The sequence below is a fragment of the Diceros bicornis genome, unplaced genomic scaffold, assembly GCF_020826845.1.
Source record: "Diceros bicornis minor isolate mBicDic1 unplaced genomic scaffold, mDicBic1.mat.cur scaffold_67_ctg1, whole genome shotgun sequence".
NCBI classification, from domain to species: Eukaryota; Metazoa; Chordata; class Mammalia; order Perissodactyla; family Rhinocerotidae; genus Diceros; species Diceros bicornis.
Genome location: NW_026691553.1, coordinates 2,847,238 through 2,872,015, shown reverse-complemented (window position 1 = coordinate 2,872,015; position 24,778 = coordinate 2,847,238). Strand labels below are relative to the sequence as shown.

Genomic DNA, 24,778 nt, shown 5'->3' with positions numbered 1-24,778 from the left:
ACAGAATTAAAAGTTTAGCGAACGGGTAAGGTCTCAGGTTGGGGTCTGTGGGGTCGAGAAGGAAGGCAGGACCCGACTCGGGCCCCTTGTCTTCCCTGGAAGCCACTAGAAGCCAGTGCTGTGAAAATACTCTGTTTATTAAAGCCCAAGCGGAAGAAGGCAGGGGTCCAAGAGAAATCAAGGCCCGGCTCCAGGGAGGAAAAGGGAGGGCGGGCCAGCTGGGAGGGGTCACAGGTCGGTGGCCGGGCCCCAAGTGTAGGCGTCTTCATCAGAGGAGTCCATATCTCGGGCTCGGGTAAACTTCTTCCTCAGAGCTTCCTGCCCGTACGTCCTGGGGATCAGGAAGTAGAAGAGAGGCTGCAGGTGGGAGGGCGTGAACTTCCCTACCATTAACTGAGGCTGGCTCTGTGAGGCACAGTGGGTGTAAAAGCAAAACTGGGCACTTGGGGGGGGTTGGGCCTGGTTAACGAACTCCTACACATCCTTCAAAGCCCCAGCTCCAATGTCCTGTTCTTCAGGAAGCCTTCCCAGTTCTCCCAGGAAGAGGATTCCTACTCCCGTGGCCCTGACTACACAGGGCCTAGAGTGGCTCTGTCTGGCTGTGTCTCGCCTGCTAGGCCGGGAGCACCATGAAGGCTTGGTCTGGTTCTAGGGCTCTTCCCCACCCCCAAAGCCTGAGTCCCAGGGAGATGGTTTCCAGGCCTCAGTCTGGAGCACAGGGCTCTTACCGCACGCTGTCCTGTCGCCACTGGCCATGCAGGTGGTGGCCGTCCACCTTGGGGTGGGAGAAATGAGGTCACATTCCCACAGAAGGATGATAAATGGGGATGAACAACACCCCGCACACCTGTGCCCGGCTAAGTGCTGCCCCAAGGCTGTTTGCAGCCCATCCCCACCCTTAAGTGAGACAACTTGAGAGTTGTCCAACAGGTGGGGACGGGGTGGGGAGGCCTTGACTGAGATCTAGCCTGTCAGTAAAGCCAGAATTGGGTTCCTGTCTGGAAAATTCCTCAGATGGCTGTTGTCAGGAGCCCATAAATGAGTTCGTGTGTGTGAAGGCTGCCGTAGCCAGTTGAGCAGGTCGGGCACTGCACAGCCCAGGAGCACCATTCTCACCGGAGACGTTTGTACATTTTGACATTGACCCGTGCCTTTCTCGAATTCACAGACGGGCACTGGGGGGCCGAGGCAGCCCACGCACAGTAAGTGCCAAATATTTAAGTTGTTTGGTGACTCAGAGGCTCAGATGCTCTCAGGCCGGGCCCCAGATTCTGATGTGATCACAGAAGCTTCTGGTCGTTGGCATCTGGCAGAAAGCAGGCTCCCTGGGTGTCGCTGCCCCGTCCCAGACCCTTGGTGGGGCCGCCCCCCCCCCCCCCCCCCCCCCCGTGCCCTGCTCACCTGAGCCCCCCAGTGACCCAGGGACCTCCCATGATCCCGCGGGCTCTGGGGCTCGTCCTCCAGCACGGGCTCCGAGGACCGGGCCAGGGCGGGCGCCGGGGGCTCCTCGTCGACGTCCGTGTGGGGCCCGCCCTCGCCGTCTGTGTAGACGCCGCCGTCGTCCGTGTAGACGCCGCCCTCGCCGTCCGTCTCGTAGTCGCTGTTGACCCGGCTGTCGCAGCTCAGGTCCGCGGAGCTGTCCCCCAGGCCGCGGTGCGGGAGGTCCAGGTTGTTGTCCGAGGAGCCGTCCAGCTGCGGGCAGGCGGGCCTGGCTGAGCCGAGCCCCCCAGCCCGGGGCCCGCACCCCGATCTCAGAGCAGCCCCCGACCCCGGATGCCGCCCTTCAAACCCCCGACCCGAACCAGGCACAGACCCTGATCCTTTGGACCCTCAAGCTCAAGTCGAGGCTTAACCCTTGACCCCAGCAGGAGTCTGACCCTTGACCTTGCTTAGCTCACAGGCGAGCCCAGGACAAGACCCCAGTCCCCACACCGACTCCCCCAGTAGCATCTCACCCGGGTACCAGGTCAGGACCCTACTCCCAGGTCACATCTTGCCCTTGGCCCTGACCCCTGACCCCTGACCCCGCCCTGCTGGCAGGCGGAGGCCCCCACCCGCCCGCACCTGGTCCTCCGCCGTCCAGATGGGCCGTGTCTGCTGCTCGCGGATGACGGCCTTGAGTTCCTGGAACCAGGCGTCGCTTGTGCCGTGCAGCGGGATGGTGGCTGCGGGGCGGGGACATCAGTGTGGCCGAGGGACCCAGGCCTGACCCCCCCACCGCCCACCCCGGGCCCCCAGCCCCCGCCCCACCTGTGAAGAGGTGGTCGCTGTGCTTCCGCAGCTTCTGCGCCTGCGCGTAGAGGCGGCGTGTGCTGCGGCGAGAGGCGGGCGCCAGCCACTGGCGCAGCGCCTTGAGGGCCTGCCGGCTCTCGGGGGCGCAGAAGACCACGATGGGGTAGTACTGCACGTAGTTGAGGCGCTCGATGGCCGACGGGGTCACGTCCAGGAGCGCGTGCTTGTCCTGCGCGGGCCAGAAGAGACACGTGAGGAATCGGAGAGAGACGGGGATGAAGAGTCTGTGGTCAGAGTGGACCACAGCCTCTTGCGCACCAGAGCCTCAGTCTGAGCCTCTCTGCCCTTTCCCAGGGCTTAGGACTCCAGGGGGGTTCTGTCCTTCTCAAGTCCCCCACATCACAAAGCCTCCAAGAAGGGGCTCTACACTTCCAGGGCGTGCAGCGAGAACAGGTTAGAGGCCTGGGCCTCGGTTTCCCCATTTGTGAAATGGGCCCCACGGCAGGCCCTGCTTACCTTCTCAGCGATCACCCGCACGGTGTCCAGCTTGATGATCTTGGAGGGACTCTCGGTCCTGGACACACTCTCTGTGGAGGGAGAGGTGACTGGCAGCTTCAGGAGGGCGGCCCCATGGGCCCTCACATTCGTGTCTGCCTGCCCCTCCCCTGCTCAGGAACCCACCGTGGCTCCCCAGTGCCCTGAGAGAATGCCCGGCGCCGCACTCAGGGTCCCCTCCTCCTGAGGAGGGGCGGCTGTCACTGGCCCATCTGGCAGATGGGGAGACTGAGTCTCGGGGACATAAGGTCGCCTGCTCAGGGGGCCTGATGCAGAGTCTGTGCTCCAGCCACCTGCTCTCCCAGGCTCGGCCCAACTCCGGGCCTTTGCTCGGCTGTGACCTGGAGGAAGCTGCTCTCCTGTCCCCTGTCCGTCCTCCAGGACCTGAGATGGCGCCGCTTCCTCCAGGAAGCCCTCCTCACAGCTCTGCCCTGGGGGGCCTACAACGGAGGGGGGCACAACCTCGCTTTTTTTTTACATTGTGATAAAATGCACATAACATAAAATTCACCATCGTAACCATTTTAAGCACACAGCTCAGCGGCATGAAGCACATTCACAGTGTCGTGCAGCCATCCCCACCATCCGTCTCCAGAACTTTCCATCTCCCCAAACTGAGACTCTGTCCCCATGACACACTGACTCCCCGTCCCCTCCCCCAGCCGCTGGCCCCACCATCCACTTTCTGTCTCTGTGGCTGTGACTCCTCTAGGCGCCTCCTGTGAGGGGACCACACAGTGTCTGTCCTTCTGTGTCGGGCTCATGTCACTGAGCATCATGTCCTCCAGGTCCATCCATGTTGGAGCAGGTGTCAGGATCTCCTTCCTTTTCATGGCTGAGTAATATTCCAGCGTGTGGATGGCCCACCTCGTGTTTATCCCTCATCCGTCCATGGACACTGGGTTGCTTCTGCTTTCGACTGTTGTGACTCCTGCTGCTGTGAATATTCTTGTAGAAGCTTCTGTTCCAGTTGCCGCTTTGAATTCCCAGGAGAGGGTATAGACCAGGTGGTGAGTCCGTGTTTCATTTTTTGAGGAGCCGCCCTCTGTCTTCCCAGCGGCTGCCGCTCACCTTACAAGGTCCCTGTGCTCCCCGTCCTCGCCGACACTGTACTTTTCCCCGTGGCCACCCCATCCCACCAGGTGTGACGTGGCCTCTGACTGGTTTCGGTGTGCACGTCCCCGGTGACCGTGACGCGGGCCCTGCCCCCGGCCCCCTCCCAGGAGCCGACGCCCCCTCGTCTCCTTCCCACACCCCCTGTCTCTCCCTGCCGCTTTGGGAGAAGCCCCCTCAGGCGGCTGAGCCCCCCGGGAGGAAGAGAGCAAAGGAGACGGGGTCACTTCCCGGGACCCTCAGTGACGAGCCACTGCATCTGCCGCCCCTCGCGCTCCCTCCCTCATTCCTCCCGCCACGCGCAACCAACCCCACTCGATAGAGGAGGACATGAGGCTCAGAGAGGGCAAGCCACCAACTCGGGGTCACCCAGCCACGAGGGGCAGGAAGGGAGCTAAACGCCAATCTGCCTGGCCCCTGGCATTGCCTCGAGCGGACAGATGCCCACCGAGTGCGAGGATCGCTGCTCTCTCTCCCCAGCTCACAGCCTTCCGTGGCTCCCCAGTGCCCTCAGAGCCAAACTCGACTCCTCGCAGAGCCCCCGACGGGCTGTGCCACCGCCCCTCTTACCGTCTGCCCTTGTCCCCCACCCCCCCATCTTTTGCCACCTTTCGGTCCCTGGGATATGGGAGCCTGTCCTGGCCTCAGGGACTCAGCACTCGCTGTCCCTCTGCCTGGAACCCTGTCTCTGGCTCCTTCTCAAACTCAAGGCCTCGCTTCCTTGTCGCCTCCTCAGAGGGGCCTCCTCGGACCACCCCAGTGAAACGCTCCCGCACCCCCCTTCTCAGCCTCTTCTGTCTCGCACGCCCCACTTGGCTCAGGGCCCTGCACCCCCGTTCTATAAAGGACCACAGAGTCAACGTTCGGCTTTGGGGGCCTCTGTCCCGACTACTCGACTCTGCTGTTGGGGCTGGAAAGCAGCCACCGACACTCCGTCCACCAAGGGGGGGGGCCGTGTCTCGATAAAACTTTATTTATAGATGCTGAAAGTCGAATTCCATATTCCTTTCACGTGTCGCGGAATATTTTATTTTGAACTTCTTTTCACCGACTGCAAGTGTGTAAACACCATTCTTAGTTAGCGGGCTGTACAAGAGCAGCCGGAGGGCCAGATTTGCCCCGGGAGCTGTAATTTCTTGACCCCTCCTCTAAATGAATTGTTTTTGTAGTTGTGAACTTTGGTCTCCTCAGGGGACCTTGTTTGTCTTGTTCGATGCTGTGTCTGTCGCTTAGTAAACATCTTTTGGACAAGAGAAGGAACAGGTGGTACATTGGCTCAATTGGCAATGGCTGCCTGGGGAACTGTGTTAAGAAGGATTCTGAGGGTCTGTCTAGACAGTGCCAAGATGGATTGAGGATGTCTGGACCGGGCATCGGAGGGCGGCTCCCCTGCCTCATGTTTGCCACGGTTGTTTGAACTCTTCTCCCCAAACAGCATCATTAGCAGCCCGCTCCTCAAGCTGCCTCAGCCCCAGTGGCTCGGATAGGGCTGTGAAATGATTCACCAACAAGGTGGCCGTGGGACCCGGTCTCTCACCTGCGATTTCAAACTGGTCCGGCATCTCGGCGGTCAACTTCTGCATCGCGATGTCTGCCACGGGTCCCAGGATCACCACCGGGCGCTTGAACCTGGCTGAGGGGCAGAGAGACAATGACAAGAATCAGGCTCCCATTTGTAGCAAAGACGGTTAGCATCTTGCCCATGGCTGCCCAGCTAAAGACTACATTTCCCAGCATCCCTTGCAGCTAGGGATGGCCATGTGACTAAGTTCTGGCCAATGGGGTGCAAGCAGAATTGATGTATGCAATCCTGGGTTGTATCCTTCAAGGAAAGGGGCGAGCCCTCTTTGCCTTCTTTCCCCTTCCCGCCGGCTGGGATGTGGATGTGGGTGTGCCACCGGGGACCACACAGTAAGGCAGACAGACAAGACAGAAGGAGCCTGGGTCCCTGAAACTGTGAACCAGCCAGACCACCCTCAGCTGCTTACCCTGGGACTGTTACCAGAAAAAGAAACTTTTTTGTTTATGCAGCTGTCACTTGGGGTCTGTGATAGCAACTGAGCCCAGCTAACTTAGCGCTCAGCAGACTACAACCCGCGGGCCACACCGGCCCTCTGCCTGTTTTTGTAAATAAAGCTTTATTGGCGCCCAGTCACGTCCATTTGCTTATGTACTATCTCTGGCTGCCTCCGTGCAGAGTTGAGGAGTTTCAACAGATACCAGCTGGCCCACGAAGCCGAAAATAGTGACTGTCTGGCCCTTTGCAGGAAGAGTTTGCCGACCCCTGGCCTAACTGATATACCCTTTTACCCACGAGGAAATGGGCACAGAGGGCATCTTGGCCAGAGGAAAGGGAGCAGCCTCCTCTATGCATCTTCCCTTTTTCTCCTCTCCTTCTAGGCCTCTCTCTCTCTCACAGCTCGATATATCCAGATTTCTAAACTCTCCTTGGCTGGGGTGTAAATTAAACACGCAGCCTTTTATTTATTTATTTATTTTTTGTGAGGAGATCAGCCCTGAGCTAACATCTGCCAACCCTCCTCTTTTTGCTGAGGAAGACTGGCCCTGGGCTAACATCTGTGCCCATCTTCCTCCACTTTATATGGGACGCCGCCACAGCATGGCCTGACAAGCGGTGCGTCAGTGCGCACCCGGGATCCAAACCCGCGAACCCCACACCGCTGCAGTGGAGCCCACACACTTAACTGCTTGTGCCACTGGGCCGGCCCCTGGCCTTTTATTTTTAAGTCTTTTTCGTCTGGACATTGGGGGAGCAGCTGAAGAGTAGCCCAGCCCTTCCCCGTCCCGGGTGACTTGCTCCGCCCAGTTTTTCCGCAGTTTCTTGTCAAAGGCCACCTTCTGCACCTGGCTTTAATCCCCTCTCCCCCAGGCTGAGGCTGTGGGCGAAGCGTTTAATCTCTTCGCTTCCTGAAATCTAGACGAGGCTGCTCCCCGTCACTGCCCCCCGTGCTCAGGGAAGGGATCTGTGTACTGGTTTTGTTTTTAAATTGTGGTAAAATACACATACATGAAATTTACTTTTTTCACCTGTATGTTACCAAGTGTACAATTCAACGGCATTTAGTGCATTCAGAATGTTGTGCAGCCATCACCACTAGTTCTAGAACATTCCATAGCCCCCCAAAAAACCCCATCTCCATCACTAGTCATTCCCCATCCCCTCCTCAGCCCCTGACAACCATGAACCCACTCTCTGTCTGTGGATGTGCCTGTTCTGGACATTTCACGTCAATGGGATCACACACCGTGTGTCCTTCTGTGTCTGGTTCTCTCACTGAGCATCGTGTGTTCAGGGTCCACCCACGGTGTGGCTGTGTCAGGGCCTCACTCCTCTTCGTGGCTGCGTCATATTCCATGGGTGGACCACACGGTGTGGATCCATCATCCGCTAATGGACACTTGGGTTGTTTCCCCCTTTCGGCTACTCTGAATCGTGCTGCTGTGAACACGCGTGGACACGTTTTGGTCTGAACACGTGTTCACAGTGAGCATGTATTCTTAGGTGTGCCTGCGTACCTCAAGCTGACAATCTAGAAACAGCAACGCCCACTAAGGATATAACCCCCGTCCCGCCGTGTGCCCAGCGTGGCAGCCGCTGGCCACGTGTGACTGTTGAAACATGGCTCGTCTGAACCAAGATCTGAGTGCTCTGGGTGCAAAATGCACACCAGATCTCAAAGACTCAGTCCAGAAAAAGAATGTGAGCGATCTCAATAGCTTTTCTCCAAGTTATCTATTGAAATACTTTGGACAGAGCGTGTTAAATAATTAAAATTATTTTCAACTATTTCTTTTTCAGATCATATATGTGGCTCACGTTATATCTCTGTTGGAAATAGGAATTAACTTTTAAGGAGTGAAGCCCTTTCCTGTCCCCTTCTGCCCCCTTAAATGACCCCAAGGGGATATCTGGGGTGGAAGGAGGGAGGGAGGGACGTGGCTGCTTCTGACGGCTGCACGTGGCGAATCCTGCCTAGAACTTGCCAATAATCCTGTTAGGGGTCTCCCTCCCGCCCCGGGCCCCACCTTCTCGCAGCACGACGCGCTCGTACGGTGGGTAGTGACCCTGTTTGGTCAGGGCCGACAGGTCCTCTCGGCTCCGCTGGGTGGTCTTCTTGGCTCCCCGACGGAGACCCCGCAGCCGCCAGAACTCGGCCCGCGAGTTTGAGCCCGTGGAGGCGCCGGGCCCCGTCCCCAGGGCCCGCTGGGCCGCCTCCAGACTGGCCAGCTGCTCCGCCCTGGGGAGAGGGGACGAGGGGACTGAGCACTGGGGTCGGCAGAATAACGGTCCCTACGCTGTCCCCGTCCTGGTCCCCAGACCTGTGGACGTGTCACCTCACACGGTAAAGGGACTTTGCAGATGGATTAAGTCAAGGCCCCTGAGATGGGGATGACCCTGGATTCCCGGGGCCCAGTGTCACCACAGGGTCCTCAGCAGAGGGAGGAGGAGGGTGAGAGACAGAGAGAGACGGGAGACGCTGCGCTGCGGGCTGTGCAGACGGAGGAAGGGGCCCCGAGCCCAGGACGAGGCCTCTAGAAGCTGGAAAAGGCAGGAGACGCTTCTCCCTGGAGCCTCCGGGAGGACAGACCTGCCTGGACCTGGATTCAGGACTCCTGACCCCAGAACGTGAGATGACGAATGTGCTATCTGAAGCCACTACGTCTGTGGGGACGTTTCCAGCACCGCCTTGAGCCTCTGCTCGCCTTGCAGTCAGCCACCCACACCGCTAAGGAGGGACCCCACGCCCGTGCCCGGCGGTGACAGAGGCGGGCGCGGTCCCCACCTGCCCTGGTTGGGGATGATGCCGCGCTCCTGCTCCCGGAGGTCCCGGCCCACGCGCGCCGCCAGCCAGTGGCCCCCGCGGGCGAGGCTGTGCGCAGAGCCCGGGGGCAGCGTGTCCAGCACGTGGAAGATGTCGCCGCGCGTGAAGCCCAGGCCGGCCGGCGGGCTGGCCTCCAGCTCAAAGTGGGTGCGGATGTAGAAGGAGTCGCCCACGCCGGACTGCACCATCTTCCGGAAGACTGGGGGCACGGGGGGCTCCGTGAGCCGGCTGGGGCGCCGCCCTGACCCCCCCGCGGGATCCCCCGCGCCCGGGCCCCCCGGCCCCTGACTCACGATCCTGCTTCCGCTGTGTCACCAGCTCCACCTCCTCACCCGGCGGCAGCCCCAGCAAGAACTGCACGGCCTCCTCCCGGGTCAGGTTCCGGAAGGGGGTGTCATTCACCTGCCGGGAAGGGGGTCTGGGTGGGACGCAGCTCGGGACACCCCCCCGGCCAGGCACAGACCCCAAATCTCCCTCTGGACAAAGCCCACCCCAACCGCTGCTGTCGGGGCCCCGGCGAGGGGACACGGCTCTCCAGTCGGGGCGTCCCCCCCCCACCGTGGCAGCCCGGGCAGCACAGACCGGCGAGGTCCCAGCCCAGAAATCAACACGGGAACAGCCACCCACATGTGGAGAACCGAGGGGCGCTGGGTTGTCAATATCAACCAACGGGGACAGGGGACACAGCTGTGACAGGATGACGCTGGTCGAAATTTCGTGGCACTTAAGAGTCAGGACGCGGTCGCATCCATGAGGAGATCATAAGGTGACCGTGGTGGGGACGATCGTGGAGGTACTTAAGACGCCATGAATGAGGCCCTGGCACGGAAAGGGACTGGCGGGGGACGTGGCCTTCGTGGGAGAGTAAGCGTGGCCGTGGCTCGGACAACGTGGGCCAGACACGGTCAATGCAGCCGTGACACGACAAGGAGATGGTGACAGTGAGAACAAGGCTGTGACATGGACGAGGTCATGACACAGGCAGGGAGGCGTCAAAATGTCCCAACGTCTGTGGGGTCTGGCCAGTCCCCGGGGGGACCCGGGGGAGGAGGCACGGGCCGTGAGAGACGCGGGGTCCCACCCGGCACGCCCGCCACCAGCCGCCCCGGTCACCTGCAGGATCTCGTCCCCCTCCTGGAGGCCCTGCCCGTCGGCCGGGCTGCCTGCCTGCACGCCCGACACGAAGATGCCCACGTCGTTGCCCCCCGCCAGCCGCAGCCCGATGCTCGTGCCCTTGAAGAAGCGGACCACTCGCGAGTCGGGGCTGTACCTGCGAGGGGAGGCCGACATGGGGCCCCGGGCCTCAGTTTCCCAAACGGCCACCCATGGTGGTCCCATCCGCACGGTGTCGGGGAGACGGGATTATGGTGACACAGGGGTGTCGAGCGGTGGGCTTTTTAGGGGACACGTACCCGTGGTCCTCCACGCTCTGCACGCTCGGCACCCTGTAGATGTCATAGCTGCGTTGCCCGGGCGAGTCTGAAAGGGAACAGCGGTCTCTCGCCTGCGCACTGGCCAGTCCGGCCACTGAATCTTTGCTGTAGGGTGTCCCTGCCCCGTGGAGGGCTGTCACCCAGTCCACACTCCTGCCCAGGGAACTGCCCCTGATGTCTCAGGCCCATGGCAACCTTTCCTGCTCTGCCTGGAACAACCTCACCGGCAGGGATCAGAAAAATCAGAGGGGTGCTCAGAGTCACCACCCACCTGCCCTCCGCTCACCTGGTTCTGAGCCGGTTCTGGAATCCACTGAACTCCTCCGCCGAAGCTGGGGGCTCTCCCTGCTAGGAAGCAGATTTGGGGTGGGGCGGGTGTTAGAATTTTCATTTCTCTGCGCTCAGATTCAAATCGTGGCTCTGCCCCTTCCTGGCTGTGTGACCCCGGGCCCATTGCTCTCCCTCTCTGAGCCTCAGTTGCCTCCTCTGAGTCCTGGGGATGGTTGGGTCAGGTCAAGCTTCCTTTAGGGCTGGCTCGAAAGCAGATGAGCTGGCTACAAATGGTCACGTCTATTATTTTCATATTAGCGAAAAGTGATAGAGGATGGTGTGGACTGAAGGTCTGTGTCCCCCAAAATTCCTGTTGAAGCCCTAACCCCAGTGGGATGGTATTTGGGGTTGGGGCCCTTGGGAGGTGACTAGGGTTGGATGAGGTCATGAGGGTGGGTCCTCCAGGACAGGATTAGCGTCCTTATAAGATGAAACACCAGAGCTCTCTCTGTCTCTCCCCACCGTGAGGCCGGGAAGGGAGCCGTCCCCAGGACCCGACCATCCTGGCACCTTGATCGTGGACTCCCAGCCTCCAGAACTGTGACGAATGATTGTCTGTGGGCTCAGCCCCCCAGTCCACAGTATTTAGTTATAGCAGCCTGAGTCGACTAAGACAGTCAAACCCATGAAGAAAAATTGTCACTTGCAAAACCAGCCCGCTGTGAGCACGCACGAGCTCCTTTCCAGACCTTTCTCAGGCACTTTCAAATAAACGTGTGGGGAAATATATGCTTTTGAAAGAAAATTGACATCATGTCTGTTAGCATTTCTGACGTTCATGCCAGAGTCCCCCAAACCCTTTGAGAAATGTCACCCTGTGTCCTCCTGCAGGCTGGTTCATTCACCCCACACGACACCATAAATTTCTGTTGTTCTGAGCCAACCAGTTTGTGGGACTCTGTGACGACAGCCCCCAGAGACTAATTCAAGGTAACTACCAATTTTTTTTTCCCTTTCATCAACGTCATCCTAATGAACGAGCATCCTCTGATCCCTGCACACGTCCACGGCTCTTCTGCCCCCCAAGAGAAATCCCTAAAAGGCAGCCTGGCTGGCTCAAAGGGCTTATGCATTTTGAAGTCTTCTAGAATGTACTGGAAAATTCACTTCCTTCTGCTATAAGTTGATCCATATCTGGTTCTCCCTGTACCCAGAACCCAGAGCCACCTACTGGGGGCAAGAAGGACTGTGTGTGGACAGGGGAGGCCTCTTCCAGGCAGGCCGCCAGGACTGCACCCTCAAGGCTACCCCCAGCTGGAAAGGTATGCCCTGTCCCCCTCCCGCCCAACTATCCCGGCCGACGGGGGTACATACGCTGGGGAGTTGGATCGGCTGGTGTCCGCACTCCGCTGCCCATGCCGGGGCGGTGGTGGGACGTGGGCTGGTGGCACCTCTGAGCCGAGTTCTGAGATGTCTGTGGGGGAGAAGGTGTCCCATCAGCCATGGTCACGCCTTCCAGGCTGGACCCATTTGCCGGAGGGGAACATCAAGGCCCCTCGAAGCAAAGGGGCCTGGACCAGCCCTGACGTGCTGTGTGGCCTTGGGCAAGTTTCTGTCCCTCTCTGAGCCTCGAAAAGCCAGACTCCTGCTTGGCCCTGCCTGGTGCTCCCTGCCTCCCCAGCCCTCCATTCAGCCGCCCAGGGCCTGTCTCCTGGTCCCTCACCATCCATGAGGGAGGCGTCGCTGTCGCTGACGGCCGGCGGGATGTTCACCAGGAACTGTCCCCGGTCCCTGAGCACCAGCAGAGTCAGCTTCCCCTCCGACTTCTCGATCAGCCGCCGCGTGTCGCTCAGTGACAGATTCTCACTGGACACCCCGTTGATCTAAAAGGGACCAGGAAGGAAGAGAGGAGGTGAGTTAATGAGAGATGGGGGATACTAGAAACCGACAGTTTGGTGGGGGGACTAGAAACACACAATCCTCGGGGGTCACTAAAAACCGACATTCTTATGAGAAAATGATAGAATTGGCTTCCTGCCGTGAGAAGAGACTACGCCAAGAACTGAATTCCACAAGAATTCTAGAAACAATTTTCTAAGAGGGATGGGAGACATTAGGAAAAATTAGAAACGGGTTGGCTCTCCCATCCCCCTAGAGGGGGAAATTTCCCAGGAGACACTCGAACAGATGTGAGAAACCACTCTCATCGGGGAAGCAGGGTGGATACTTACAGAGACTGGAAACAGACTTCTAGAGGCGCATTAGAAACACAGTTTCTAGGGAGGACTTGATGTCATCTCCACTCACGCTGGGAATCCCTTTCTAACATTTTCCCTCGGGAGTGTCTGTTTCCAGTAACCCCGGGGGTTGTGAGTTTCTAGTCCCCCCACCAAACTATCTGTTTCTAGTGTCAGCCCCAAACCACTAGAAACAGACAATTCCTCAGGGTCACTAGAAACAGATAACTCCAAGGAGACTCTAGAAACGATCAACTGGAAGTGGGTTGGAAACCAAACACGAGGAATCACTAGAAACAGATTTTCAGGCAAAGCGGCTCCTCTAAGCCTGGTCTCTGGACCATTAGCATCCACCCACCTAGGGCAGGTCTGGGAATCAGCGCCGTAGCCAGCTGGCCACGTGATTCTGAGGATACTAGAAACAGACCACCCAAAAGGGGTACTAGAAACTGACATTTGGCAGTGGATTAGCAGGAGATGGGAGGAAGTGGGGGGAATCCTGCATAGCCATCTCCAACCTTTGGGAAACAGGCGACAATCCATTTGGGGCCAGCTCTGCTGACCGTGCCATGTGACTCAGTCACACTGTCCCCCTCCAGTCTCGGTCTCCCCACCCCGCCCCTGGCGGGAAGCCTGGGCTCACCTGCAGGACGAGGTCCCCCTCCCGCAGCCCGCGGCTCTGCGCGGCCAGGCCGGAATCCGTGATGTGCTTGATGAAGATCTGACTGCCCAGTTTGACCCCGAACTCTGTGGGGGGAGGAGGGAAACTGAGGCAGGGCCTCTGGGGTCTGAGATCTCGGAGCTCAGCCCTCCTGCCTTCCGGGCCCCTGTCCTGCGGAAGGGTCAGGCTCGGCTCCCTCCAGGTCACACCGGGGGTGTCCCGACACCGACAATGAGGTGGGATTCTGATGTCACTACACAGAGGTCAGCGGCTGAGAAGGAGCAGCTCCCTGGTCCCCTCTTCCCGACACCCTGATGACATCACCCTCAGGGCCCCGACGTCACAGCCCTGACACCCCTCACGCCATCACGGTTAGAGTTTTCGGGACGCGACTCTTGTTCTTAAAATTACGACGTGGGGAGCAGAAGTCCCAGTGTCACCTGTCATGTCTCGACCAGAACCCTAAGGTCCTGGGGCTGCCACCAAATCGAGACTCGGGTCGGAGGTCACGTCCCCGTTATTAGTGTCAAAAAGGGAATGCTAATACGGTGACACCCTCCTGATGTCACCACGTGTGAGTTTCCGGGGGCCACTGTCACAAAGGGCCACAAACCGAGTGGCTTTAAAACAACACAAGATTGTCATCTCTCTGTCCGGGAGGTCAGAGTCTGAGATGAGTCACATGGGGCTAAATTCCACATGTGGGCAGGGCTGGTCCCTCTGGAGGCTCCAGAGAGAACCTCTTCCTGCCTTTTCCGGCTTCTAGAGGCCACGTCCTGGGCTCGGGGCCCCTTCCTCCGTCTGCACAGCCCGCAGCGCAGCGTCTCCCGTCTCTCTCTGCCTCTGACCCTCCTCCTCCCTCTGATGAGGACCCTGTGATCACTCCACCCCAGCCATGCGGGCTTCTTGGATGTTCCTCCAACGCAACAGGCCTGCTCCTGCCCCAGGGCCTTTGCACGTGCTGTGCCCTCTGCCTGGAACCCTGTTCCCTCAGATCTCCACTGGACTCGCTCCCTCACCTTCTTGTTCCAGCTCAAATGTCCCCTCCTTGGTGGCCCTCCTTAGACACCAGGCCCCCAGGAATCCAGGGTCATCCCTCATCCCAGGGGCCTTGACTTAACCCATCTGCAAGGTCCCTTTACCGAGGTGCCACATCCACAGGGAAGCAGTGTGGCCCCTTTTCGGGGCCACTGAGCCCCGCCTCCCAGCAGGCCTGCCGGCAGCTCACCTTCGTTGTCCCTCCTCCGCACGAGCACCGACTTCACGGGCCTCATGCGCACGTCCTGCCGCGGGAGCCGCTTGAAGCCCGACACCAGGGCCAGCCCGTTGGCCTCGGACCCGCCACCCGGGCTCCTGCGCCCGTGGCTGCCGGCCCGGCTCCGGCGACCCGCCCTCGGCCGGCGGGAGCGCTCGCCCCAGGAGCGGCCCGAGCCGCTGGACGTGTCCCCGTCATAGCCCCGGCCATGCTCAGCCTCCTCCAGCCGCCGCCGCCCGTCCTCCTCGTCCGAGTCCTGCTGTCCCCCAGAGGGGCTGGCCCTGGTGGCGGGCAGCTGGACTTTCCGGGGACGCTTCACCGTCTGTTGGGGAGGCAGACGGGGGCAGCTCAAGGCTCTGCCCATCCACGGGTGGCCCTGGGGACATCAGCCCCCTCGGGCCTCAACGTCCAAGCTCTCCACGGGCAGCAGGACCCAGCGGGGACTGAGCTGGGGACAGACGTGACTTACAATATTGGCCACCTTGGCGCACGTCTTGAGTATCTGAATGGCGAAGGTGGAGGTCACGTTCTCCACGGAGACCCCGTTAACCATGACGATGTGGTCCCCTGTCCTGTGGGGGCAGCCGGGTCTCAGGGAGGAGGCCTCACACTGGAGCCCCCCCAGCACCCACCGTCAGGGTGGGCACCCCCAGGTCTACAAGGCCTGCTTCTAATCCCCCGGTGTCCCCAGGCTCACAAACACATTTCTCCGTCTGGGCCTCAGTTTCCCCATCTGTAAAATGGGACAGATCGTAGAACCCACTATAATAATAAAACACAACTGTAGAACGGAAGCCGTGATTCTGACTGGCGTCCCTGTACCCCCTAGCTTCCTCTCGGGCCCTCTCTCCCTCTTTTCTCCCCCCTTTCCCCTGCCTTGTTTCATATTCTTTCTCTCTCTGACGCTGGTCCCCCATTTGGGGCTGAGCCACGTCACCCATGAGCCACTCAGGGCCCAGAACCATTTTCCCAACAGAACTCCCAGGAGTGTCCTCCCCCCAGGGCTCAGAACACGGGCTCTCCTTCCCTCTGGCCAAAAAGAGGTTTCCAGGACTTTCTGTTCCCGCAGCACCCTGGGGCCACTACGATCCCAAGAACCCCAGGACCAGGAAGATCCTCGGAGAGAGCGAAGGCCACACGGCTGACTCTGCCCTGCCGCCGGCTCCCAGCCGTGTTGACAGAGCTGGAAGGTGCCGGGCACGGCGCAGCCTCCAGGCTCGGCCCCCAGGTCCACGCCCCCCCCCCCGGGCACTCACTGCAGCCTGCCCTCGGCCGGCCCTCCGGGCACCACGTCGGACACAACCACGGGGCCACCGGGCCGGTCTCGTCCGCCAGAGATCGCAATGCCGAAGCCCCGGCGGGGGTCCTGAGGGGGCGAGAGACGGGATGAGCGTCTGCTCCCCCCGGGGACGAAGGCTCTCGCATAGGGGGAGGAGGCCTCACCTTGCTGAGCGTGGTCGTGTGCTGTTCCCAGATGATCAGCTCCTCCATGTCCAAGACCTGGCAGGAGGGGACAGGAGGGGGTGTGAGGCCACGGCACGTCCGTGGGGGCATTCAGGGGCCCAGCCCTGGGCACAGAGCCCGGCTCTGCCAAGCTGCTACCTCTCTTGAGACCTCAAGTTTTTCATCTGTGCAAAGGATCTAAGTCAGTGGTTCTCAACTGAGGATCGTTCTGCACCCAGGGGACACTGGGTCATGTCTGGGGACGTCTGTGGTTGTCATGACCGGGGGTGCTCCTGGCATCCAGTGGGTGGGGCCAGGGATGCTGCTCGACCCCCCACAGCGCCCAGGACGGCCCCGCCAACAGAGAGTGAGTGACCTGGCCCCAAATGTTGAAAGTGCCAAAGCTGAGAAATCCTGGTTTAGATGAACCAAACTGGAGTGGGAGCGGAGGAAAGGCGAGTTCTTGCCCCTTTCCCTCTGGAAGGTCTGGCTCAGGCCCTGGGGCATCTAGCCAGGTCCGCAGGCAGAGGGAGCTCACTGCACCCCAGCCACGCAGGCTCCTCGCTGTTCCTCCAACACACAGGCCCGGTCCTGCCCCAGGGCCTTTGCACAGCTCTGCCCTCTGCCTGGAACCCTGTTCCCTCAGAAATCCACCGGACTCGCTCCCGCCTCCTTCCAGCTCAAACGTCCCCTCCTTGGTGAAGTCGCCCTGACTGCCCTCGCCCTGTTTAGAACTGTAATCCCCTCCCTCCCCCAACAGACCCCCTCTCCCCGTTTCCATCTACACTGTCCCGTTTCACAGAACTTGTGACCCCTTCACATCCTCTAGGTTTTTAAAGTTGGTTCACCGTCCGTCTTCCCTCAAGAATCTCAGCTCCAGAGAGGACAGACTTCTGTCTGTCTCGCTAGATCAAGTCCTGAGTGCCCAGAACAGAGCAGGGAGTCAATAACTATCCCCTGGGTGAAGGAATGAATGAATGAAGTGCTTCATTTGTGCCAGGCCCTCTACATGTACTATCTCATTTAGTCCACTAATTCACAGGGGCTTTCTACCATCCCCACCGCACAGATGAGGAATCTGAGGCCCAGAGCCGGGTCACTCACCAGGACGGGAGAGTTGGTGGCGGGAGGGCTGGGGGAGGTGGAGTCTGTTATTTTCATGCTCCGGGGAAATGAGATCTCAGGCCAGGTCACCCGGCCAGAGAACCTGGGGAGAGGGGGGGACGCGGAGACCCGGGGAGAGGGGGGGACGCGGAGACCCCGGGAGAGGGGGGGACGCGGAGACCCGGGGAGAGGGGAGGACGGGAGACCCCGGGAGAGGGGGGGACGGGAGACCCGGGGAGAGGGGGGGACGGGAGACCCCGGGAGAGGGGGGGACGGGAGACCCCGGGAGAGGGGGGGACGGGAGACCCGGGGAGAGGGGGGGACGCGGAGACCCCGGGGAGAGGGGGGGACGCGGAGACCCGGGGAGAGGGGAGGACGGGAGACCCCGGGAGAGGGGGGGACGGGAGACCCGGGGAGAGGGGGGGACGGGAGACCCCGGGAGAGGGGGGGACGGGAGACCCCGGGAGAGGGGGGGACGGGAGACCCGGGGAGAGGGGGGGACGCGGAGACCCCGGGAGAGGGGGGGACGCGGAGACCCGGGGAGAGGGGGGGACGGGAGACCTCGGGAGAGGGGGGGACGGGAGACCTCGGGAGAGGGGGGGACGCGGAGACCCCGGGAGAGGGGGGGACGGGAGACCCCGGGAGAGGGGGGGACGGGAGACCCGGGGAGAGGGGGGGACGCGGAGACCCGGGGAGAGGGGGGGACGCGGAGACCCCGGGAGGGGGGGGACGCGGAGACCCGGGGAGAGGGGGGGACGCGGAGACCCCGGGAGGGGGGGGGACGCCGAGACCCGGGGAGGGGGGGGACGGGAGACCCCGGGGGGGGGGGACGCGGAGACCCCGGGAGGGGGGGACGGGAGACTCAGGGAGAAGGGGGGACGGGAGACCCCGGGGGGGGGGCTCATGGAGCCACGGGAAGCAGCCCCCCATCCCTTATCCCCTGCCGGGTGGGCTGCGCTGCTCCCGGGGGCTTGCAGAAATGCCCCCTCCCAGGCCCGTGTCCCCGGCGGGGCGGGGCGTCCCTGGCCGAGCTCCGGTCCCTCCTCTTGCGGGCGCCCGTCCCTGTCCCCGGAGAGCAGCATTCCTGGCTCCCGGGCGCAGCGGCGGGAGGACAACAGGCCGAGGGCGGGGCAGCTCCCACACCGCCAACCCTCAGACCCCACCTGCCCTCCGCCCGCCGCGGGGCCCTCCCCACCCCACTGCTGTCACCCTGTCTTGCAGGAGGGAAGCACGGAGTCGGTGCATGACAAGCGGAGCAAACGCGCCCTCAAGACTCGGCCGTTGTTGTTGTCAGAAGTAACAATAATGACTTTCCTCCGAGCAATATCAAGGAGCATGTCTGCTCCGTGCAGGCTGCCGGCGCGCGCCTGCAAACCCACTCCTGTGAATCCCCAGCGACCTCAGGAAGCGGCCCCGCTCCTGTTCCCGCCTTACAGGGGAGAAAGCGAGGCCCAGAGAGCTTCAGTCACTTGCCTGAGGCCACACAGCACAATGCGAACCCTTGCAGCCCGCCCCACACGCTCGCTCTTAACCACCGGCCACAGCAGCCTTCTCATTTCTTTTTCTTCTTGTTTTTCAAAACAGAGTCCTTTTTACTTGCTTTGATTTTACACTTTGTGTTGTTAAGTGGCCTCCAGGAATTTTAATTTCTTGGCTTTATTTTAAGAAACAGCCTCCAGGGAACCAGGGCCCCTGGGGAGGGCGCAGGTGGCCCAGGCTTGTCCTAGCCTGTGGAAGTTGGCCTCCATGGATACCGGAGGCCCCTCCAGGACCCCCCCACACCCGCGGGGTCCAGCCTGACCCCGCAGCCCTCCTCGGATTCGCTCCAGCCAGACCTCCGCCCTGGCTGTCCCCTGTGTCTGGGACACCCTCCCAGGACCTCCCACCCCGGTCTCAGCTCAAATGCTGCGTCCTCAGGGGGCCCTCCTTGGCTTGCTAATCTTCCCTGGCACCCTATCACTCCTTTCTGTTTTATTTATTACGTTTTATTCTCGGCATCTGAAACTATATTAAATTGTCCTGTTTAATCATCCGTTTGCGAGTTTCTGGTCTTCCCTCCTGGGGTGTGAGGGCTGGGCGAGGCTGCCTCTCTGGGTACTCTGGTGATGGCCTGGGCACCTCCTGGGCCCTCCTTTTCAGGCCTTTGCATACGCTGTCCTCCCTGGCAAACTCCTATTCATCCTTCAAAGCCCCAGGGCCACTGTCTCTTCCTCCAGGAAATGAGTCCTCAACGCCCACATACACACAGTTTACGTCCCTGATTACTGGGGCCTGGGATGTCCCAGCCCACCTGTCTCCCGTGCACTCCTGCAGTCTGGGGGCCCCTGGTGGACCCCAGCATTGTCCCCACGGGACCAGCGAGGGGACAGACTTTGAGAAATGGGGGAATAAAAGGCAGATTGGGCCAGGAACTCAACCAGGTGTGTCCAGAGTTCCCAGCCCCTCAGCCAGACCCGTCCAGGTGAGCTCCGAGGGGGCGGGGCCTGGGCCTGCATCCCCGCCCCCCCATGCACCAGACACGCGTCCAGAGGGGACAGGTCGTGTCCACAGGGGACGGGTCCCAAGTCACAGAGCCCCAGGCGTGGCTGCCAGGCCGCTGTCCACTGTCCCCTCCCCCCCACCGCGGGGAACAATGGAAGGGGAGGGGCCGCAAATCCCAGAGCTGGGCAGGGGATCTGGGGCTGCTCCTGGCTGCCTGGGAGGAGGGGAAGGAACCAGGACTGCCAGGCCCTAGAGCCTCGGATGGTGTGGCCTGGGGCAAGCCCCACACCCTCTCGGCCTCAGTTTACCCCTCCCGAGGCCGACCTGAGAGCCAGTCCAGTGTGAGTCACTTCAAGCTCCATCCTTGGAGGGTGACGTCCCCCCAAACAGAGACACAGGGCTCTCCTCCCACCAGCCTGGCCGGTGTGCTCGACCCCTGTCTCTGCCCAGTAATGCACGAGAACGGCTCTGTATACAGTAAGCGCCCGATAAATGCTCCCCTGTCCCGCAGCCTCGCCGCATTCACAAAGCCACTCCAGCCCCCAGAGGAAGTCACCGCCTACTGTCCTATTAGTGCCCAAAGCTGAACTCGGCTGAGAACCCCTGGGAACAGGCGTGAACACATTTATTAGGCGCCTACTACATGCCAGGCGCTCAGAACACACTTTCCTCTTAGAATCCTCCCTGCGCCCTTCTTGGAAATGACGATCTCCCAGTTTACAGATAAGGGACGGAGAGGCGTGGACCCACTGGCCCAAAGTTACACAGAACAATCCAGATTTCAACCCAGGGCTACCGGGTAACTCTGGGGCAGAGGAAGCCCCCCGAGGCAGCTTTTGGAGGCCGGCGGGTGCTGTGCAGCCTCGGGCTAGCCACTGCATTCTCTGGGCCTCAGTTTCCCCATCTGTTAGGCGGGCAGAGGGTGGTCTGCGGGTCCTGGATCCGGGCCCCAGCCCCCACCCCAATCCGATCCCCTCCCCCTCCCGCCCTCGGCGGGCTACTCGCCTGGAATCTCACCGCCATGGTCCACCCCGGGGTTCTCCAGCGCCCCTGCCCCAGGGGGGCCTGGAAACAGTCAATCGGTCCCCACCCCGGGTGAGGGAGGAGGCTGGGGAGGGTCCCGGCGGAGTGGGAGCCCCGCTCTCGCCCTCCTCCCGCCCGCTCGGCCGCTCCGGGCTGCACCTGCCCGTCTTCCTCCTTCGCGTCCCTTGGCGGCCCCGCCCCCGGCGCGACACGCCCTCGGGGCGCCGCCAGGCCGCCTTCGCCCCCCCTCCCAGCGCGGGATCCAGGCCCCGGGGCGGGAATGCCAGGCCGCGTTTTCCACCCAGCCGGGCGCCCGCCGGCGGCCGGGGCTGGAGCCCGGCCAGACAAGGCTGCCAGGAAGACCCGGCGGGGATCGCGGGCGCGCTCGGAACGGAGCCTGCGGTTCGGGGGGTCTTGCTTCCAGCCCCGAAACCCGCACTTTCCAAGGTTCAGTCAGAAGCCCTATGGGTCACGAGCCAGTCGAGGGCCAGAGACCTCCGGAGCATAGGGCTGGTCCTCCTCGGGTCACCCCGTGTCCAAGAGGTTGAGTCCATTTCACAGAGGGGCAACTGAGGCCCAGAGAGGCCAGAGGCACGAACTTCCTCAAGAGGCACAGCTGCGGCCCCCGGGGCCTGGCCCGAAACCCAGCGCGGGGCTGGGCCCCCGGGGGCGGAGGGCGGGGCGGGGCCCGAGGCGAGCCTCAGGCTCCCGGGGGTAAAGGTCAGGCTTCCTCTCCTCACCCGGCCCCACCCTCAGAGGCCAGGGGTATTACCTGGAGGGACAAAGTCACCTGGGTGGGTGGAGCTGGCGGTGGCTCCACCCACATTCCTTCTGGCTTAAAAAACAAAAAAACACCCTGCCGCCCAGCTGTTCCTGTGCCCCAAGGTTGAAGGGGTAAATCTGGGCATAAACACCCCTTCCCAGCCTCATCCAGTCAAGGCTGGGCAGAGAGGAACTCCAGGCTGTAGGAAGTGGGGAGGCAGAGAGGAAACTGGGGGATCAGGGAAGGCTTCCTGGAGGAGGGGGCATTGCAGCTGGGGTTTTGAAGGTTGGGTAAGAGTTTGCCAAGCAAACAAGGCAGACAATGTAATCAAAGACTTTAAGCCCCTGATAGCTGACTTCTTACCCCTCCTCACCCCACTTCTCCCAAAAACACAAGTCCAGAGACGCCCGTCAGCTGGAATCGGCCCCTCAAGGCCCCCCAAAGCAATAACCCTTTGAGGAAGCCCCTTCTGAGGACCTACTTGAAACTTCAGGGCTGGAAGGGTTCTAATCGCATCTCTCTCACCTATTTGCTGTGCGACCTCAGGCAAGTCACTTCCCGTCTCTGTGCACCAGTTAGCCCCCTGGTCACAGCGTGGATGTCAATGTGATCCACTGCCATGTTCAGCTGTGTGATCTTGTGGAAGCCACTTGCCCGCTCTGTGCCTCAGTTTCCCCATCTGTAGATGGGGATAATAACAGTACCCGCGTCAAAGGATTAATGGGTGAACATGCATTAGACGCTCAGGAAGCCCCCGTGCTGGCCCACATGGCAACACCATTAACCAAAAACAAGGCTCGCTGGGCGCCTACTGTTTACCCACGGCAGCTTGGCCTTTCCCAGCGAGCTGTTCGGCCCCCGGCAGGCGGCACAGAGAATTTTAGGCAGAACAGGGTCAATTTTTAAATCGCTGTGCATTTGCTTCCAGGAATCCTGGGGAAAACGCACCTGCGCACACGCGGTGGGGGGGGGGGGCGTGTCTGCGCTTGCTCGGGAGGAGTTACCAATTGGGACGAAAGTCGCAACATCGGACAGGTGGCCCGCAGGTGACCGAAGCTGGGGCGACATCCTGAATTCCTGCCCCCAAGGCCACCGGACTGCAGTGTCACTGTCTATAAGGTAAGTCCGTGGGATGTGTGGGAGTGAGGTTCCCGTTTATGGAGCGTGTGCTGCCCTCCGGCCTTGGGGACGTGTGACATTCATGAGCCCATTTCGCAGCTGAGAAAACTGAGGGCAGAGGGGCCGACGGCAGGACTGACCAGCAGGAGCTGGGTTGACCCCACCCCTCCCACTCTCGACCAGTGGTTCTTATTGGGGGGTGACTGCCCCCAGGGGACACTGGTGACGTCTGGGGACATCTGTGGCTGTCACACTGGGGGTGCTCCTGGTATCGAGTGGGTGGGGCCAGGGATGCTGCTCCACACCCCACAGCGCCCAGGACGGCTCCCCAGAGAGTGACCCGGCCCCGATGTCCACAGCACCGAGGGGGAGAAACTCCACGCTAAACCCCGGTAAGAAACCCCAGGAGGCGGGTCTTGCGCCTGCCCCCACCGCTCTGTCCTCACATGTTCGTGCCCCGCTCAAGAGCACTCCGTGGCTCCCTAGTACCCATGGGCCGACCTCAGACGCAGGGCTTTGGAGAGGGGCGCGGCCGGGGCTGCCCCACAGCCGGAGGCGCTGCCCTTCGTGCGTCCACTTTCCCGTCTCTTCGGTCGGTCACTCAACAGAAAGGTTTCAAGCCCCCGCTTTGCGCCAAGAGCAAAAACAGAGGCGACGGGGACGGACTGCCCGCCTGCACCTGCAGCGCCGGCTGCGGCCAGGAGGGGGCACTGCGGGCGCGGCCTGAGGGGGAGCGGGTGCTGGGGAAGGGGGGTTCCCGGAAGTGCCCCTGGGATGACCCTGCTCTGCCCCTTCTGAGCGCCTGTGGGGAAACTGAGGCCCGGAGAGGACAGGGGCGGGGCTGAGGTCACGCAGGGGCCTTGGGGTCTGGCTGGTAGGGGCTGCTCTGCTGCGGTCACACCTGCGGCATAACAGGTCTGACCGGAACCTACGAATGCCCTGAAGCAGTTCTGCCGCCTGGCTGGGCTCTGGCGGACTCATTCAGCATTTACTGGGCGCCCAGTGTGTACACACGGGACTGACAGACCCAGTCCTCGTCCTAACGGGAGTCCGGGGTCCCCAGGGGAGCCAGACAATAACCAAATCATCATCACGCGACGTGAATAAAAAGGACGACCTGAGAGCATCCCCAGGGAGACGCACCTGGGCTGGGGGCTCAGGAAGGGCTTCCCCTAGGAGGTGGCACTCGAGGTGAGAGCTGGGTTTAGTAGGAGTGACCCAGGTGACAGGGATCTGGGCAGAGGGAGCAGTTAGACCTGAAGGAGAGGTGACGGGGCAGCCATGGGGAGATCCGGGGGTTCCAGGGGAAGTAAACAGCCCGTGCAAAGGCCCTGGGGTAGGACCGGGCTGACGGTTACAGGAACAGCGAGGAGCCCGTGTGGCTGGAGCAGAGGGAGGAGGGGGAGAGAGGGAGGAGGGAGGGCAGGGAAGGGACGGGGCAGGTCCAGCAGGGCCTGGGGGGCTGCGGGGAGGACGTGGGCTTCTCCCGCCCTCTCCCGGAGGGAGGAGGAAGCCCTGGAGGGCTGTGGGCAGAGGAAGGGGACCTGACTCAGGGCTCACGGTTGCCCTCTGGTGGGGGCTGCGGGGAGGACAGACTGTGGGGACCGGGGCAGAGGACAGGGTCAAGGTCAGGGCTTCCGTAGGATGCCCCCACTTCGAGGGGCGCTTTCCTTGGGCCGAACTGGGGTTCTGGGTCCGAGGAGAGCGTGCGGAGCGCATGTGCCAGCAGCGGGGAGAAGCAGGAGGCTGGGGTTCAGGAAGCGCGGTCTCCAGGCGCAGCAGGCTCGGCACACGAAGGTGAATTATGGGGTCCCCAGGGCTGGGGGGGACCCCCTGGAAACTGGGGGCCTGTCGACTGTGCAGCCGCTGGGGGCAGGCCCCGGACCCCCACACCTTTCTCACAATCCCTGTTTTCAGTCCGGCCTCCGCCCCTGCACCCCAGGCTGCCTCCCCCCAACCACCCCCCATTAAATGTCCCCCGTGTCCCCCACGTTGCCAGTCCGTATCTGCTTTGTGGCCAAGCCCGCCACACCCGGAGTCTCTCGGTCTCGAGTACACGGCAGCGGTCTTTCTATCTGTTTAGACTCTTAGGTGAGCTATTCATTTATCCAGCACCTACTGCATACCAGGCGCTGTTCTGGGCGCTGGGGAGACTGCAGCGTAAAGCCCGCAGACCAGCCAGGAGAAGAGACAGCTGACAAACAGTGCCACCGAGGCACGTGCAGTTGATAAGCTGTGGCTTCAG

General features: G+C 61.5%; 1 protein-coding gene across 3 annotated transcripts; it reads right to left on the bottom strand.

Annotated features, from left to right (window-relative positions):
• Positions 1–119: 119 nt before the first annotated feature.
• TJP3 (tight junction protein 3) lies at positions 120–21,246 on the bottom strand. 3 transcript variants are annotated; one of them, XM_058537556.1, is made up of 21 exons: positions 21,147–21,246; positions 16,044–16,100; positions 15,857–15,966; positions 15,070–15,172; positions 14,574–14,922; positions 13,328–13,431; positions 12,171–12,330; positions 11,822–11,921; positions 10,464–10,522; positions 10,157–10,223; positions 9,858–10,014; positions 9,038–9,146; positions 8,706–8,943; positions 7,948–8,159; positions 5,438–5,533; positions 2,749–2,819; positions 2,251–2,461; positions 2,065–2,165; positions 1,402–1,692; positions 729–775; positions 120–331 (listed from the first exon to the last, which is right to left on the bottom strand). In XM_058537556.1, exons 2-21 carry the CDS (start codon positions 16,089–16,091, stop codon positions 229–231), a joined length of 2,736 nt encoding a protein of 911 aa, XP_058393539.1. In that variant the 5' UTR covers positions 16,092–16,100; positions 21,147–21,246; the 3' UTR covers positions 120–228. The 3 variants fall into 3 exon arrangements, with proteins under 3 accessions (XP_058393539.1, XP_058393538.1, XP_058393540.1); XM_058537555.1 differs by lacking the exon at positions 21,147–21,246 and adding an exon at positions 20,634–20,811; XM_058537557.1 differs by lacking the exons at positions 15,857–15,966; positions 21,147–21,246.
• Positions 21,247–24,778: the final 3,532 nt, after the last annotated feature.